General features: G+C 49.8%; 4 protein-coding genes across 4 annotated transcripts; 3 read left to right on the top strand and 1 right to left on the bottom strand.

The window, feature by feature from the left end:
- Positions 1-8,764: 8,764 nt before the first annotated feature.
- Positions 8,765-9,176, bottom strand: N7509_014000 (uncharacterized protein; the record flags this gene model as incomplete). Its single annotated transcript, XM_056638637.1, has 2 exons — positions 8,765-8,797; positions 8,829-9,176. 2 exons carry the CDS (start codon positions 9,174-9,176, stop codon positions 8,765-8,767), a joined length of 381 nt encoding a protein of 126 aa, XP_056480626.1.
- A 1,578-nt stretch (positions 9,177-10,754) lies between these two features.
- Positions 10,755-11,501, top strand: N7509_013999 (uncharacterized protein; the record flags this gene model as incomplete). Its single annotated transcript, XM_056638636.1, has 1 exon — positions 10,755-11,501. The coding sequence occupies one exon, from the start codon at positions 10,755-10,757 to the stop codon at positions 11,499-11,501; it is 747 nt and encodes a 248-aa protein (XP_056480625.1).
- Positions 11,502-12,384: 883 nt separating this feature from the next.
- N7509_013998 (zinc knuckle domain protein) lies at positions 12,385-13,031 on the top strand (the record flags this gene model as incomplete). Its single annotated transcript, XM_056638635.1, has 2 exons — positions 12,385-12,576; positions 12,639-13,031. 2 exons carry the CDS (start codon positions 12,385-12,387, stop codon positions 13,029-13,031), a joined length of 585 nt encoding a protein of 194 aa, XP_056480624.1.
- Positions 13,032-13,055: 24 nt separating this feature from the next.
- N7509_013997 (uncharacterized protein) lies at positions 13,056-13,600 on the top strand (the record flags this gene model as incomplete). The annotated part of the gene is made up of 2 exons (XM_056638634.1): positions 13,056-13,217; positions 13,238-13,600. The coding sequence occupies 2 exons, from the start codon at positions 13,056-13,058 to the stop codon at positions 13,598-13,600; spliced, it is 525 nt and encodes a 174-aa protein (XP_056480623.1).
- Between the last annotated feature and the right edge of the window lie 2,805 nt (positions 13,601-16,405).

The following is a 16,405-nucleotide window of genomic DNA, read 5'->3' as shown; positions in this document are numbered from 1 at the left end:
CCAGATACATCGCAACAACAATAAACCTCCAAGAAAGGCCTACGACCGCGCAGACTGGGGGAAAATTGGGAACGAGGTCATAAGTCTCATGGGGAAACAGACCGAGATGCACTCAACCCACGCACTCGATATGGCCGTGGAAAACCTCACTAAGACCACTGCGATCGCTGTCGACAGACACACGCCCGATCAGCGACCCTCCCCTTACGCTAAACGATGGTTCACGGCCGATCTCAAGGAGCAACAGAACAAAGTAAACCGCTTGCGACGCAGATGGCAGGCGAGATGTGCGGAAGCAGGACGAAACGATCCCCACAGCATGGCACTTTTCCAGGACATGCGCCAGTCGCGGCGGGCGTGGACCCGGACGATCGAAGAAGCAAAAGCATCACACTGGAAACAATTCCTTGATGAGGCCGGCGAAGGGAAGTTATGGAAGGCCGCGTCGTACATGAAACCACGGGAGGCGTGGGGTTGCGTCCCAACGCTCCGGGTCGGCGACAGGGAGGTGGCTGATAATCCAGAAAAGGCGCAAGCTTTCATGGACGCATTCTTCCCGTCGATGGCGCCCGCCGAAGACGAACAGCTGCCTAGACCCCCAGCCGAAATCCCATGGCAACCGATCTCAGAGATCGAGATCTACCGATCGCTCAGTACTGCAAAACCATCAACAGCGCCAGGTGAAGACGGTCTTCCCATGTTAGTCTGGAAACGTCTCTGGGATTACCTCGGGAGCATCATTACCAAGATTTTCACGGTGTCGATCGAACTAGGATATCACCCCCAGGGGTGGAGATGCGCCCAGATCGTAGTTCTGCGGAAACCAGGAAAGCCAGACTACTCGCAACCAGGAGCCTACCGCCCCATCTCGCTCCTCAACACGCTTGGAAAGTTATTGGAAGCAGTGGTCGCCCGACGGTTGTCCTTCTACGCGGAGCAGTACGGGCTACTACCGGACACTCAGTTTGGAGGCCGACCAGGACGCACCACCGAGCAAGCCCTTCTAGTACTTGCCAACGCAATCGACAAAGCGTGGTACAAACAAAAAGTGGTGACGCTAGTCGCCTTCGACCTAAAAGGGGCGTTCAACGGAGTCAACCAGACAAGCCTGGACGCTCGTCTCCAATCCAAGGGCATCCCTTTGGTTGCCCGACGATGGATCGCGAGCTTTATGAGCGGACGCCAAGCCAGTATCCGGTTCGATGACTACCAGACCGAGGTAGCACCGCTAGACAATGCCGGGCTGGCGCAGGGCTCTCCACTCTCGCCCATTCTGTTCACGCTCTTCAATAATGATCTGGTGGACCAGCCCGTAGATTCCAAAGGCGGAGCTTCGGCCTTCATCGACGACTATTTTCGCTGGCGAGTTGGCTGGAGTGCAGAGGAGAACCTAGCCAGAATCCAGTTTGAAGACATACCACGCATCGAAGCATGGGCCCGGAGGACCGGATCCTGCTTCGCGGCCGAGAAAACTGAACTTATCCACATCACTCGCAAGAGAAAGGAACAGTGCCAAGGGGAACTGATCATGAATGGCAAAGCAGTCAAACCATCCACAACGGCCAAACTACTGGGAATTATCTTCGACCATGAGCTACGATGGAAACCACACGTACAGCAGGCGGTCAAACGAGCTACAAAGGTCAACCTCGCTCTTGGTGGACTACGGCATTTACGCCCAGAGCAGATGCGTCAGCTCTACGAAGCGTGTGTCGCACCGGTCATTGACTATGCGTCTACCGTCTGGCATGACCCACTCCGAGATAAGACGCATCTTCGGCACTTACGCACCGTACAGCGGACTGCGCTCATCCGCGTTCTATCGGCATTTCGAACGGTGGCCACAGCTGCGCTGGATGTAGAAGCACACGTCCGGCCAATCCATCTTCGACTACGCTTCCGTGCACAGAATACCATTACAAGACTCCACACCCTGCCCCAAAAACATCCTATCTGGAGCACCCTTCTTCGGGCCCAGAGAAGGCGGGACAATATTGGATCATACGCCAGGTTCCCTCTAGCAGAGGCGTTGAAAACAATGAACTTGGAGAGACTGAGAGAAATCGAGATGATTGACCCGACCCCGCTCCCTCCATGGAGACCGGAGGGGTTCGCCAGAATCGAAATAGAACCTGATCGAGAGGTCGCAATAGAGAAAGCGGAAACGGTACGATCCATCTCGGACGTGATGATCTACTCAGACGCCTCGGGGCGACAAGGTCATCTGGGAGCTGCAGCCGTCGCGATCGACGAGAGGCAGCAGACAACTGACAGGATACAAATACAGGTGGGCAGTATGGACCGCTGGTCGGTCCATGCGGCAGAGCTCATTGGGATTCTATACGCTATCAATATCATCAATCAAGTCGCGGTTCGACGTTGGACAGCATCGCACGCGCGGGTGAGATCCGCCACGATCTTCAGCGACAGTATGTCGGCACTGCAAGCTATTCGAAGACCGGGGAACAAGTCGGGACAGCAGATCATCCACGCCATCCTACGAGCAGCCGAAACCACCAAGAACCATGGTACAATGATTCGACTACAATGGATCCCCGGTCACTGCGAAATACCGGGGAACGAGATCGCCGATCAGCTTGCTAAAGAAGCCGCCATCCCGGGCAAGACACACCCGTTCAGTCCCTTGATATCACGCGAGAGAGCACATATCAGGCAAGTTATTCAGGACCAATGGGCAGAGGAATGGAAAGGGTCGAAGACTGGCAGCCACCTGCGCCGGATTGACAACACCTTGCCAGCCAAGTACACACGTGGCCTCTACGGTTCCCTCCCGAGGAACCGGGCTTATCTACTCACCCAATTGCGAACTGGCCACTGCTGGCTATCAACATATGCAAAGACGTTTCGCTTCCGCGACAATGACCTATGTGTCTGTGGCGAACGCGAGAGTGTAAGCCATGTTCTGCTAGACTGTCCAGAGCTGAGAGCACTTCGGCGAGAGCTCCGAGAAAAGGTCGGCGAGGCGTTCAACAGCATTTCAACCCTACTAGGAGGGTCTGGAGGAGAGGAGAGAGGTAAGGTTAGCCATGCTTCGAAGGCGAAGACGGTGGAAGCCGTCTTGGACTTCGCTGAAGCATCACAACGGTTTCAAAGCCGAGCACCATGAAGACAACATGAGAACGAAGGGCTAGGGAGCCACGAAAGGCTTCGGCGAGGCATTAAGGTCGCTTAGGAAATTAGACACGGCAATTACGAAGAGACACATGTATATAGTTGTTGAATCCTGCATATCGTTCGCGAGGGGTCGGGGTAAATGAAATCATCCATCCATCCATCCACTAGGTGATTTGTTGAAGCCGAACGTATATAAAATCATTGTTGTGTGTGCCGAGCGGGCGCTAGCGGTGAACGGATGGCGGACCCACCCACGGGGCCTCCCGAGCCCCTTCCAACCAGGAACACGCGACGGTCGGCGGCGATCGACGCAGGAGAAAACTCTGAACCAAGGGACGCCCCTCGTACCAGGAGGCAAACACGCCTAGAAGAAGACAACAGCCATGTGACTTGGACTACTACAGAGCCGGAAAGCGCAGTGACCAGCAGTAGACGTATGACAACCAAAGAGATTCGACAAATTATTAAACAACTGCAACACACCATTGACAAGCAAAGCGTGCTGATCCAGGCTACCAGAAACAAGCTTCGCGAAGTAAAACACAGCCAGAGCGAGCTACAGACCCAGAATAAGACGCTACGGGAAGAGATCCAAGCGCTGCGAACACAGGTCGAAAGCCTAAAGACACCGCCTTCGGGCCGATCGTAGGCGGCGGTTGCTGCAGACGTCAACAATTCGGACCCTCATGAGAACAGTCGACACAGAAAGAAAGAAAAGAACTGCGTCCGAATCAGCACTCGCCAGACATCAACCGACGCACTTAAATCAGAAGACAACGAAAACACCTTTAGACGATACCTACCTACCACGGAAGCAAACACCCACATCCGGAACGCACTATCAAACGACCCATCCACGCAAGATGTACAAGTCGCGGGAGTCGGCACCACTCAAACGGGATACATTATTCGATTTAAGGACTCAGAGTCGGCAGAGGCGGCCCGCTGCAACACTGAATAGCTAAGGGACCTAGGAAACGAGACCAGGCTGGTGAGACCACGGCACGGAGTAGTTGTACATCACCTCCCTACCCACGGATTAGACCTCAAGAAGGATAAAGCAGGTGCTATCAAGAAACTCACAAACGAGAACGATCTCGCTGCTCACGACTTCCGAATCGAAGATATCGCGTAGCTCAAGAAACGGGACAAGAACCTGGGGACGTTCGCCTCCATAGGCATTTGGTTTGATTCGGCAGAGGCCGCAGAATGGATGGTTGACAATGGACTGCTGATTGACCGGCGGTACATTGGGCGCATAGAGAGATACAAGGCTAAAGAAGGACAATGCTTCCGATGCCAACGGTTTAGCCACCAGGCGTGGTCCTGCAAAGAAAAAGCAGCGCAGTGCAGACACTGCGGTGGCCCTCACGAACGATCAAGATACCCACCCGGAGTCAGAGCACGGTGCTTAGAATGTAGTGGTGAACACCCAACCAGGGATTCCCTATGCCCAACGCCAACCGGCCCTCTCGCCCCGCAATATTAGGGAAACCTCTCCGAATCCTACAATTAAACATCATAAAATCGAGAGCGGGCATGGAGGCCCTCATAAACGACCACCAGAGCGAAAATCTAGACATCCTCCTAATTCAGGAACCACCAATCACTGCATATCGAACACATGTGAACCACAGCGCATGGCGACTATACAAACCAACAATCAAAGACGGCTCAGCTCAACTGCGAAGCCTTATCTATATAAACCGTAGGCTCTCAACGGCCTCTCACCAACAAGTGCAATGCGACCACCCAGACCTAACAGCAATTAAGATCTGGACGGCCGAACTCCAGATCCTGGTCTTTTCGGTCTATATCCCACCCGTACCGATGCACAATCCCGACAGAACATCGGCAGAGACGACTCTATCCGCGATCCACCACACGATTCAGGAAAATACTCAAAACAACAGAAGGCCCACCTGTCTTATCCTATCTGGAGATTTCAACCGCCATCATCCGGCATAGGGGAACAACAACATCCAACCCCGCTTCGTTGAGGAAGCCGGCGAACTGATCAATTTCTTCCACGAACATGGTCTGCAGGGATATCTCCCTCGAGGAGTCTCAACCTACTGGTCGCTGAGCCACCCGGGAAGAAGGTCCACGATTAACCAGACAGTGACGGATAAATCTGAGTTACTGCTTAAGTGTCATCTTTACTACGATAACTACGGCTCGGACCACCGGGCCACATACTCAGAGTGGAGCCTCCAGATACATCGCAACAACAATAAACCTCCAAGAAAGGCCTACGACCGCGCAGACTGGGGGAAAATTAGGAACGAGGTCATAAGTCTCATGGGGAAACAGACCGAGATACACTCAACCCACGCACTCGATATAGCCGTAGAAAACCTCACTAAGACCACTGCGATCGCTGTCGACAGACACACGCCCGATCAGCAACCCTCCCCTTACGCTAAACGATAGTTTACGGCCGATCTCAAGGAGCAACAGAACAAAGTAAACCGCTTGCGACGCAGATGGCAGGCGAGATGTGCGGAAGCAGGACGAAACGATCCCCACAGCATGGCACTTTTCCAGGACATACGCCAGTCGCGGCGGGCGTGGACCCGGACGATCGAAGAAGCAAAAGCATCACACTGGAAACAATTCCTTGATGAGGCCGGCGAAGGGAAGTTATAGAAGGCCGCGTCGTACATAAAACCACGGGAGGCGTGGGGTTGCATCCCAACGCTCCGGGTCGGCGACAGGGAGGTGGCTGATAATCCAGAAAAGGCGCAAGCTTTCATGGACGCATTCTTCCCGTCGATAGCGCCCGCCGAAGACGAACAGCTGCCTAGACCCCCAGCCGAAATCCCATAGCAACCGATCTCAGAGATCGAGATCTACCGATTGCTCAGTACTGCAAAACCATCAACAGCGCCAGGTGAAGACGGTCTTCCTATGTTAGTCTAGAAACGTCTCTGGGATTACCTCGGGAGCATTATTACCAAGATTTTCACGGTGTCGATCGAACTAGGATATCACCCCCAGGGGTGGAGATGCGCCCAGATCGTAGTTCTGCGGAAACCAGGAAAGCCAGACTACTCGCAACCAGGAGCCTACCGCCCCATCTCGCTCCTCAATACGCTTGGAAAGTTATTGGAAGCAGTGGTCGCCCGACGGTTGTCCTTCTACACGGAGCAGTACGGGCTACTACCGGATACTCAGTTTGGAGGCCGACCAGGACGCACCACCGAGCAAGCCCTTCTAGTACTTGCCAACGCAATCGACAAAGCGTGGTACAAACAAAAAGTGGTAACACTAGTCGCCTTCGACCTAAAAGGGGCGTTCAACAGAGTCAACCAGACAAGCCTGGACGCTCGTCTCCAATCCAAGGGCATCCCTTTGGTTGCCCGACGATAGATCGCAAGCTTTATAAGCGGACGCCAAGCCAGTATCCGGTTCGATAACTACCAGACCGAGGTAGCACCGCTAGACAATGCCGGGCTGGCGCAGGGCTCTCCACTCTCGCCCATTCTGTTCACGCTCTTTAATAATGATCTGGTAGACCAGCCCGTAGATTCCAAAGGCAGAGCTTCGGCCTTCATCGACGACTATTTTCGCTAGCGAGTTGGCTGGAGTGCAGAGGAGAACCTAGCCAGAATCCAGTTTGAAGACATACCACGTATCGAAGCATAGGCCCGGAGGACCGGATCCTGCTTTGCGGCCGAGAAAACTGAACTTATCCACATCACTCACAAGAGAAAGGAACAGTGCCAAGGGGAACTGATCATGAATGGCAAAGCAGTCAAACCATCCACAACGGCCAAACTACTGGGAATTATCTTCGACCATAAGCTACGATAGAAACCACACGTACAGCAGGCGGTCAAACGAGCTATAAAGGTCAACCTCGCTCTTGGTAGACTACAGCATTTACGCCCAGAGCAGATACGTTAGCTCTACGAAGCGTATGTCGCACCGGTCATTGACTATGCGTCTACCGTCTGGCATGACCTACTCCGAGATAAGACGCATCTTCGGCACTTATGCACCGTACAGCGGACTGCGCTCATCCGCGTTCTATCGGCATTTCGAACGGTGGCCACAGCTGCGCTGGATGTAGAAGCACACGTCCGGCCAATCCATCTTCGACTACGCTTCCGTACACAGAATACCATTACAAGACTCCACACCCTGCCCTAAAAACATCCTATCTGGAGCACCCTTCTTCGGGCCCAGAGAAGGCGGGACAATATTGGATTATACGCCAGGTTCCCTCTAGCAGAGGCGTTGAAAATAATAAACTTAGAGAGACTGAGAGAAATCGAGATAATTGACCCGACCCCGCTCCCTCCATAGAGACCGGAGGGGTTCGCCAGAATCGAAATAGAACCTGATCGAGAGGTTGTAATAGAGAAAGCGGAAACAGTACGATCCATCTCGGACGTGATGATCTACTCAGACGCCTCGGGGCGACAAGGTCATCTGGGAGCTGCAGCCGTTGCGATCGACGAGAGGCAGCAGACAACTGACAGGATACAAATACAGGTGGGCAGTATGGACCGCTGGTCGGTCTATGCGGCAGAGCTCATTGGGATTCTATACGCTATCAATATCATCAATCAAGTCGCGGTTCGACGTTGGACAGCATCGTACGTGCGGGTGAGATCCGCCACAATCTTCAGCGACAGTATATCGGCACTGTAAGCTATTCGAAGACCGGGGAACAAGTCGGGACAGCAGATCATCCACGCTATCCTACGAGCAGCCGAAACCACCAAGAACTATGGTACAATGATTCGACTACAATGGATCCCCGGTCACTGCGAAATACCGGGAACGAGATCGCCGATCAGCTTGCTAAAGAAGCTGCCATCCCGGGCAAGACACACCCGTTTAGTCCCTTGATATCACGCGAGAGAGCACATATCAGGCAAGTTATTTAGGACCAATGGGCAGAGGAATAGAAAGGGTCGAAGACTGGCAGCTACCTGCGCCGGATTGACAACACCTTGCCAGCCAAGTACACACGTGGCCTCTACGGTTCCCTCCCGAGGAACCGGGCTTATCTACTCACCTAATTGCAAACTGGCCACTGCTGGCTATCAACATATGCAAAGACGTTTCGCTTCCGCGACAATGACCTATGTGTCTGTGGCGAACGCGAGAGTGTAAGCCATGTTCTGCTAGACTGTCCAGAGCTGAGAGCACTTCGGCGAGAGCTCCGAGAAAAGGTCGGCGAGGCGTTCAACAGCATTTCAATCCTACTAGGAGGGTCTGGAGGAGAGGAGAGAGGTAAGGTTAGCCATGCTTCGAAGGCGAAGACGGTAGAAGCCGTCTTAGACTTCGCTGAAGCATCACAACGGTTTCAAAGCCGAGTACCATGAAGACAACATGAGAACGAAGGGCTAGGGAGCCACGAAAGGCTTCGGCGAGGCATTAAGGTCGCTTAGGAAATTAGACACGGCAATTACGAAGAGACACATGTATATAGTTGTTGAATCCTGCATATCGTTCGCGAGGGGTCGGGGTAAATGAAATCATCCATCCATCCATCCATACTGTAGAGCAGATCGATTCATCATTCTCGGCTGACGATCGGAAAGCGCTTTTCGCAGGCAGCTAATGCTGGCTTGCTCCTGCGTCGACGATGGCCTAGACTCGTGGTACACATTGCTCATAGCATAGTTGTGAGGAAGTGTGTGCCCGGCTGGAAAACCAGGCATTGTTGCAACGCTTACATAGTGCCCCTGGCCATTGAGGTATGGGGGTATTCGAAGGTCAACCAAATCACCCATCGAGGTTCTCGGGTAGGCTTTGGGAGTCCAGGGCCTTTGCATGAGTATGACTGTCATTGCAATAGCATCATCGTCATGCTCAAGAGTATCACGGTCATTGACAAACCTTCTGTGTTCTTTCGCATAGGCACAACTCCACTCGCCAGAGGGGTCTTGATGCCGTCGATCATGAATCAGCTGATTAACATAGGCACGCCGCTCATCTGACAGAGCCTGATACTGGCCTGCCGCGGAAATCTCGAACGCTCGATCGTAGATCATACCATAGAATTCAGGTTGGGTAAAATCCATCCGAGAGCGCTCTGCCCGAGCCTATGTCGCACTCTGTTGCGGGAGAGGATCGGCTCTGAAAGGCAGATACCCGTCATAGACGTTGCGAAGTTGAGGTTGATTCATGGCTGTGGTGGGTGAATGAGAGAGTAGATTGTAAATTGTAATTCGCAAGGTATGTGAGGGTTAATAGGAAATTTCTCAAATAACAGAAAAAACTTTCCTCTGTCGATCTGTACTTATACTATTCTGACCCAAAGGATGGGGCATTTTCAGGGGTGCCACCGGATGAAATGACGCTAGCTCTAACATCAGCCAATGATTGGAAGGGATAAAATGATGAGGCTGAGCTGCTGAGACAAGCCAAATAGGCGCCAGAGATGATTGAGGGACGCAGGCCATTACCCAGGCGAGGGCCACGGAGCCACTAATTTCAATGATGCAATGATGTAGGACACCGAAATGAGCAAAGACGTACGATAGTTAAACAGATGGTACGTTGACGAATCCTCCGTATACAACTTTGGTGGGTGGGGGCGTACGGGTTGGGTTTTATTCATCCAAGCCTCTTTCATTAAAGAAGCAGCCTTGGTAAATTCTCCAAGTCACCGGGATGGCGGCTAACACTGACAACCGAGAAGAACTGATTTGAAAGAGTTGATTTTCCGGCTGCGTCAAGAAAGCCTTGTTAGAAATATTTCACTCAATTAGACACGCCTTTTTATTAGTTCCTAATAAAATTTGATCTTATTTTTATGCGTCCAACTTAAAGCTTAGATTTAAGGAAATCCTACCGAAATTCCTGTTTCTTTCCATTTGAACGTTTAGCACTGCAAGTCGCTCATATCCCAGAAAATTTTGTGACTCAATCACACCTCTTAGCTGACTCGGTGGGTTAAAAATGATTTACAAACCACAATTTGCTGTTTTAGGATGGGTTTCCTTCAGTAAAGTCAGTAGAGAGCTAATAATAAACTTTCCAAGACGATATGCCTCGCAGCCAATTTGATAACTACATGTATAATATCTATCACTAATGCTACGATAGCTTGATCCTATTTAGACGAAGGAGGAGGGTCTGGTTATCACTGTAACTCCCTTGCAACCCCATGAGTACCACTGTATTCGACCTACTGCTTTTTGCAGTAATATAGTAGGTAACTTTTTGCAGTGAGTCCCATTCTCACCTCGTATAAAACACGTTTCATGAGCACATGGATTCAAGTACGTAGCAGAAAAGATGAGAAGAAGAACGGGCATGTACTATAAATGCAAAGTGGTACATGTATTGCAAAGCGGCCTCAAGTATCCGTGGTCGATAACTGAATAATACTAATTTTGGGGTATGTAGCTAGAGGTGAGAATGACTAGGTCACTTTATCATAGACTCAGCAGCTCAAGTGCCGGCTTAAATACAATGAAGCTCACTCAGGAAGTCCGGTTTTCATTATTATGACAGTCTACTTCCAGGAATAGCAGCTGCTTATAGAACCACTTCAAGTACGCTATCGAGCAAAATTCATGAAACAAATGACTTTCACTATGCATTCAGCGAATTGGCTCTTGGAAATAATAATTTCAACTACCTGTTACGCAGCCATGAACACGTCTCAATGCCAAGGACTGCCCAATTGTGAGAAGACCATTTCAAATTCTCCAACAAACGGTGCTTCTATCAAAGATACCTTGCCATATCGTCGAACTTACTCAATTACTGGCTTTGGTGGAATTACTGAAGCATCTGGCTCTGGGATAACTTATCAAGGCAGTGTAGGCGATCCCTACGGGAGCAATATTATCAGAGTATCTGCAGAAAACTCCAGTGACTATAAATATGTTGCTGAATTCAAAGCAGCGAGCTCTGCAATATGGTCCGTGGTTATCTGGAATAAAATTCTACCAGGCGGTTTCCTCAATGGTTGGTACGGCCATGCCTGCAAGAATTTCACTTTGAACAGTGGAACGACTCAACATGTTGCTTTTGACGAGAACTTTCAAGGAGCTTGGGCGGCTGCACCAGGTTACACGATACCTACTGACAACTTCGGGGGTTACACTTCGACATGGGGTGAATTCGATTTTGGGTCAGCCATATATTATTCAGGATGGTCGGGGTTTGATGTTTCAGCCATCACGGCACAGGCAGCCAATATTCAAATCCAGGGTATGAAAATCTGCGATACAGCCACCGAGACTTGCTCTTCAATTAGCTCCGATGGCGCCAAATTCAATAATGCATACGCTGCCAAAGATTCGAACGTCGGCGGAATAGGTGGCAATCTTCCAGCTGGCCAATTAAGGCTTGCAGTGGTGCTTGGCTACGAAGCCGATGACGCTATGAAATGACTGATATCCATGTACATTCTTTGATGAGAAGTCATCAACAGGAGAGGCTCGCTTTATAGCAATTGGAACGGGAAACGTTTAGGTCCGAATTTAAACAATAAGTCAAGCTGTTATTGGATCTCATATAAGAGAATGGGAGAATGGACTACGAGATAACAGGAGCCTTGAGTGACCTGCCCAAACTTGTGATATTTCGATGGTGGCCGGGAAGGGGGGATTCATCTGCTCTATTTACGGTATGAAATAGATTCATTTTTTTACAAAAAATCACTTTGAGCCTCATGAGCACACTCAGGGACAAACATTTCCCTGAGCGAGAGAATACCTGAGTCTGCTTTAGGAAATTGCCCAATGATTTCAGTGGTTGGTCAGAACACAATTTCACAGCAAATGAGCTGTGCCTTTCCGAAATTCCATTTGACCACAGACGAGCGATGAAAGCTAGTCATAGCCGCAAACTTAAACACTAACTCTTTAGCCATTAATTTTGTGGATAAATTGAATGTTTTGAATAGGTTGTCAATTATATCAAAACTACGATCGAGTCAATAATTATCCAAGTGTCTGCCGTAATGTCTAAAATTGGCACTGAACAGGCTTCAAATAATAATCCATTGTTTCAGTCCAAACAGTCGGATTGATGGATGGTTTAATTTACGCTGAACCTTCGCAAAGTTAATTATAAACCGCATACAACAGGCTGGCAACGAATTAATTTTTGGCCTGGTGGTTAAATCTATCTGGCAAAGACACAGACAACTATTTCTTGGCAAAAACGTTTTCTTGGATTACCTAGCCAACCAGAGGTCGCAGGACCTCGAGGATTAGTTCATCGTAGTCTTAACTTCAAGCGCTATCGTCTAATACCCGTTTCATTGGGAAGATGGCAGCGGTGGTTGCGACTGGTGCAAATGCACAGAATTTGCCCCCTATCAGGAGAGCAACACCAAAACCCATGGTCCTCGCGGACCCGCCCCGATCCATGGACGACATCGCGGAACGGGCCCGCAAGGTGCTTAATCACATCGAAAACAATGGCATGGAAGACCGATACGTCACTGGATATATTCGTGCCGTCCGCCAGTACGCACTCAACGCCCAACGGGGCGATGGCCAGGGATGGCCAAGGTGCTCTAGGCGCTGACCAAAATCAACATCGACACCGAACGTCTGAACCAGCGAATTGACACCATCGAAAGAACAACCAGCACCTTATCGACGAATTTATCCAACCCCGCGGCGAACTCTGCGGCAGCGTGGCGCAACTTCCGAGCCAGAGAATGGCAGCGCGACCTGGCCAAGGCTGCGGCACCCAACATCCGGAGCAACGGCACGTCGTCTCCAGGAGTACCGGAAATCGAACTTCGCGAGGGCCGTGAGGTCATCGTCAAAGTCGAACCAAACCGTGAACAAATCCGTGGATTGACGCCAAAGGATCTGGTTGAACGGGCAGAACGACAAAGGACAACAAATGCCCGGCAGAAGAATTCTGGGGTACTGGCTGGACAAGCCTCATTCGTTGCGGCCTGAAAACTGCCCTCGGGCGACGTGGCAATGGTGGCCAACAGTGCCGCAGGTGCAGAGGCCCTTCGTAAACATCCCGCGTGGTTGAGAGCTTTTGGACCTGGCTCGGTGATCCAGGAGCCATCATGGGGAGTCGTGGTGTATCATATCCCCGTGAAGTCGATGAAGCTTACTCCGGAGACGATGGCCGATGTTGCAGCTGAACTGCTCAGGCAGAACAACTGGGAGAAGGCTCTAAGATCCAGTATCTCGGATGGCTGACGCGTCCGGTTGAGAGGGCGGAGGGCTCGATTCTGATCGAGTTCACTACCCCAGTCGTGGCTAATCGCGCTATCATCACTGGAGTCGTATGGGGGAAGCAAATTCATAATGCATCACGATTCTGCCGAGAGGGGCGGATGAAGCTATGCAGGAAATACCAAAAGCCGGGGGATATCCAGTCACACTGTTCCAACGTTTTCAAATACGGCCACTGCGCCGGCGGACACCCGACCTGGGAGTGTCCGTCGTTGAAGGGGCAGGCGATACCAGTCAAGTGTGCCTACTGTGGCGAAGGACACCGTCCTACAAACTGAGAGTGTCCGGTGAAGATTGCGGCGATGAATGAAGCTAAACAGGCATTGGCCGAATGTCCCACATACCACCGCATCCCACTACACTTTCAGATTACGACAAGTACCGAAGCAGTAACAGCTCCAACCAGATGAAACCCCACAGCTGGCCGAAGGTGAATAAATGGAGACTAAAGGACACATTGTAATTGTATACTAACTATGTGGTGAAATTACATATCAGCAAGTCCACAGAAGAACCGAGTATATCCATTCTCAAGTCCTGTTGCATGATCTTCCTCTCTGTTGAGCCACCCCAATACCCCGTCAATCAAAATATTGTCAGCTAATAGCTCTTCCAGATAGAATGAGTATTATATAAAGCAAAGAGCAGTTGGTATTGATCGGAGTCTGTAATATGAAGCCCATCGAACATTTCCTCTGAATGGCCATCAGTATCCCATATTTCGAAAATTAATGACTTCTGGACTAAATACCGAAGGAGACATGATTCTAGCAAGTCGGGCAGTCACAGTCGGAGGGAAATCCATGGTTGCTGCAGCAAATAGAAAATGCTTCCAAGTATTCCGAGATTGAATCGGCCTGGCAATCTTCGCCATCCTGGAAAGTTCCGCTCACTAGATCGCAACAAGTCTGGGTTGAGCTGGGATCATCCAGGCCATCTCTCGCACACTTGCAAGTATAGGCGGGAACGGAAAGAGCGGTGACGGTTAACAGAATAAGATCAAAGAACCGCATTTTGATATTTGCAATAGCGGACTTGTCGGAGGTAGTGAATAGATATATGATTGATATGGGTTGATGTTGGCCTACGATCAAGGATACTTGAGAGCTACTATATATACCCGATATGTTTCCAACAATTCAGTTCTTTGGCTCATGGCTCGTCCCGGACACACGCTACACCAGTACAAGAAGTGACCCCGGCACTGCCGAAGAATAGCATAGTCGTGTAGTGTCGGCCTCCCCGGCGGTCTACTATGAGCTGTGAGGGGTAGCATCCTTTCGGACAATTTCCGTGGAATCGTTGGAGATCTAATACTATATTGGTTTCCATTATCATCGTGTTCATCTCGTATCGGATGGAGTTGCCCCATAATATAACGTTTATGTGAGAATTTCCTTGGCACGGGGCGCACGCAGTTCACGGCTTGGCACTCCGTCACTTTCAACGCTAGTTGAAACATCAGGCTCAAATTACCAGATAGCTTGACAAGATTGTTGATATTGAATTGAGTCTCAAAGTGTTGTGACGCTGTCGACTGTCTTTCCTCTATTAGCAGCCTATGCTTCCTTCCACACGTCATTCTACTTGGATTTTACTGAACTTTATTTTTATTCTCATCTCTTTGAAACCTATTCCATGGCATTGTTGAAGTTATTTATCCAGTCACCTTTTGTTGGCTGATTATGACAAAGCCGGGCAGTTTACTATCGACTTTTCCTCGATCCTCTGAGGCAGGATGTACCATGATTCCAAATCCTTAGAAAGGGCAACTCCATTGATGATCGCTTACTCTACATACACTTGACCAGTGAGAAGCAATTAATATCCCTGAATGTGGCCGAATCATTCTGTTACTTTGTACGTGATGTATGATTACCCCATGTCTTGGCTAAGGATTTGCTCTGTATAGTGGGCTAGGACCCATATTAGAAAATTTGATCTTAAATCTTGTAATCTTGTCATGACAAATACTTGAAACATACGTGTGGGTGATCACTGCTTCTTTTGCAGTTCCAGTCGGAGATATTTCTTCAAAGCCGTAAAGTCCCTCAACTCTGTTCGGGTTTATGCTCATTTTGAGTATAGCGCTGCGCGTTATTCTTTGCACCTATAGAGAGATTCATTCTACTCCGTAGACAGACAGGAGCTTGAAATATCCATATTTAAAGGAGAAGAATTCGCGTTCAAAGTCTTGGTCGCTGAGCATCCTTCATCATTTACGAGTCCCCATTGTTTATATACTCTCAGCCTCTTCCCTTTTAATTCATCATCTTTGCAACCTCTATCTCCCAATATGCGGTTCCTCAATCTTGTTCTAGTTACCGTTACTGCCCTATCGGTTCCCACTTACGCTTGCAAGTGTCTTGTAAACGGCGAGCAGGATACTCCGAGAACACAAAGTTGCTGTGATGCGTTGGGTGGAACCTTCCAGGACGGCAATGACTGCCAAGCTAGTTCAATTTCGGATGGTCTCTCGATCTTTGATAACTGCTGTGGCGGCATCTCCACTACTTCCGGCTCGGACTGTGACTGCCCTGACTGTTAAGGTAGACTAGATACAGACCGACATATCGGACGTGAATTATGCTAACATTTGAAATTCAAAGGCTCATACTCTTGTCCTAAGCTGCGCACTTGTCTCAAAGTCGCCTGTGCCAAGCTCTGTTCAAACCGTGCCTAAATCAGAGTTCCCCCTGTTTTGTTTACAATAAACTATGCCAGGAATGAAGAGCACAATTATTTTCGCTGTTAGCCTGGGGCCTAGCAAACTATAGGGGATTGCCCATGACCTGGAGGTTCGATGTTTTCTGAATATCTGGAACCTACGCCTACGGGAATTTTGTTTAATCAGTGTTAAACAGTACATTTTCACTTTCATTGACAATACATTTTCGCTTGAATTCATAAAAAGTTGAAAATGCACTATCGTTGGTTGATTCTCCCGAGGTCAACGGTATCTAAACCTGGCACATATATCTCTATATTTAAATGGCAATTAAGTAGGAATAAACAACTTTACATGGATTTAGAGTTTTGATGGTACCCGCGGGTTTCACCTTAATACTCTCAAGCGGCAATTT

Source organism: Penicillium cosmopolitanum, assembly GCF_028827165.1.
Source record: "Penicillium cosmopolitanum strain IBT 29677 chromosome Unknown utg000013l:1.0-859999.0:1.0-860633.0, whole genome shotgun sequence".
In the NCBI taxonomy this organism is placed as follows: Eukaryota; Fungi; Ascomycota; class Eurotiomycetes; order Eurotiales; family Aspergillaceae; genus Penicillium; species Penicillium cosmopolitanum.
The sequence above is the reverse complement of the archived record's forward strand: the minus strand, read 5'-3'. Positions and strand labels throughout refer to the sequence as shown.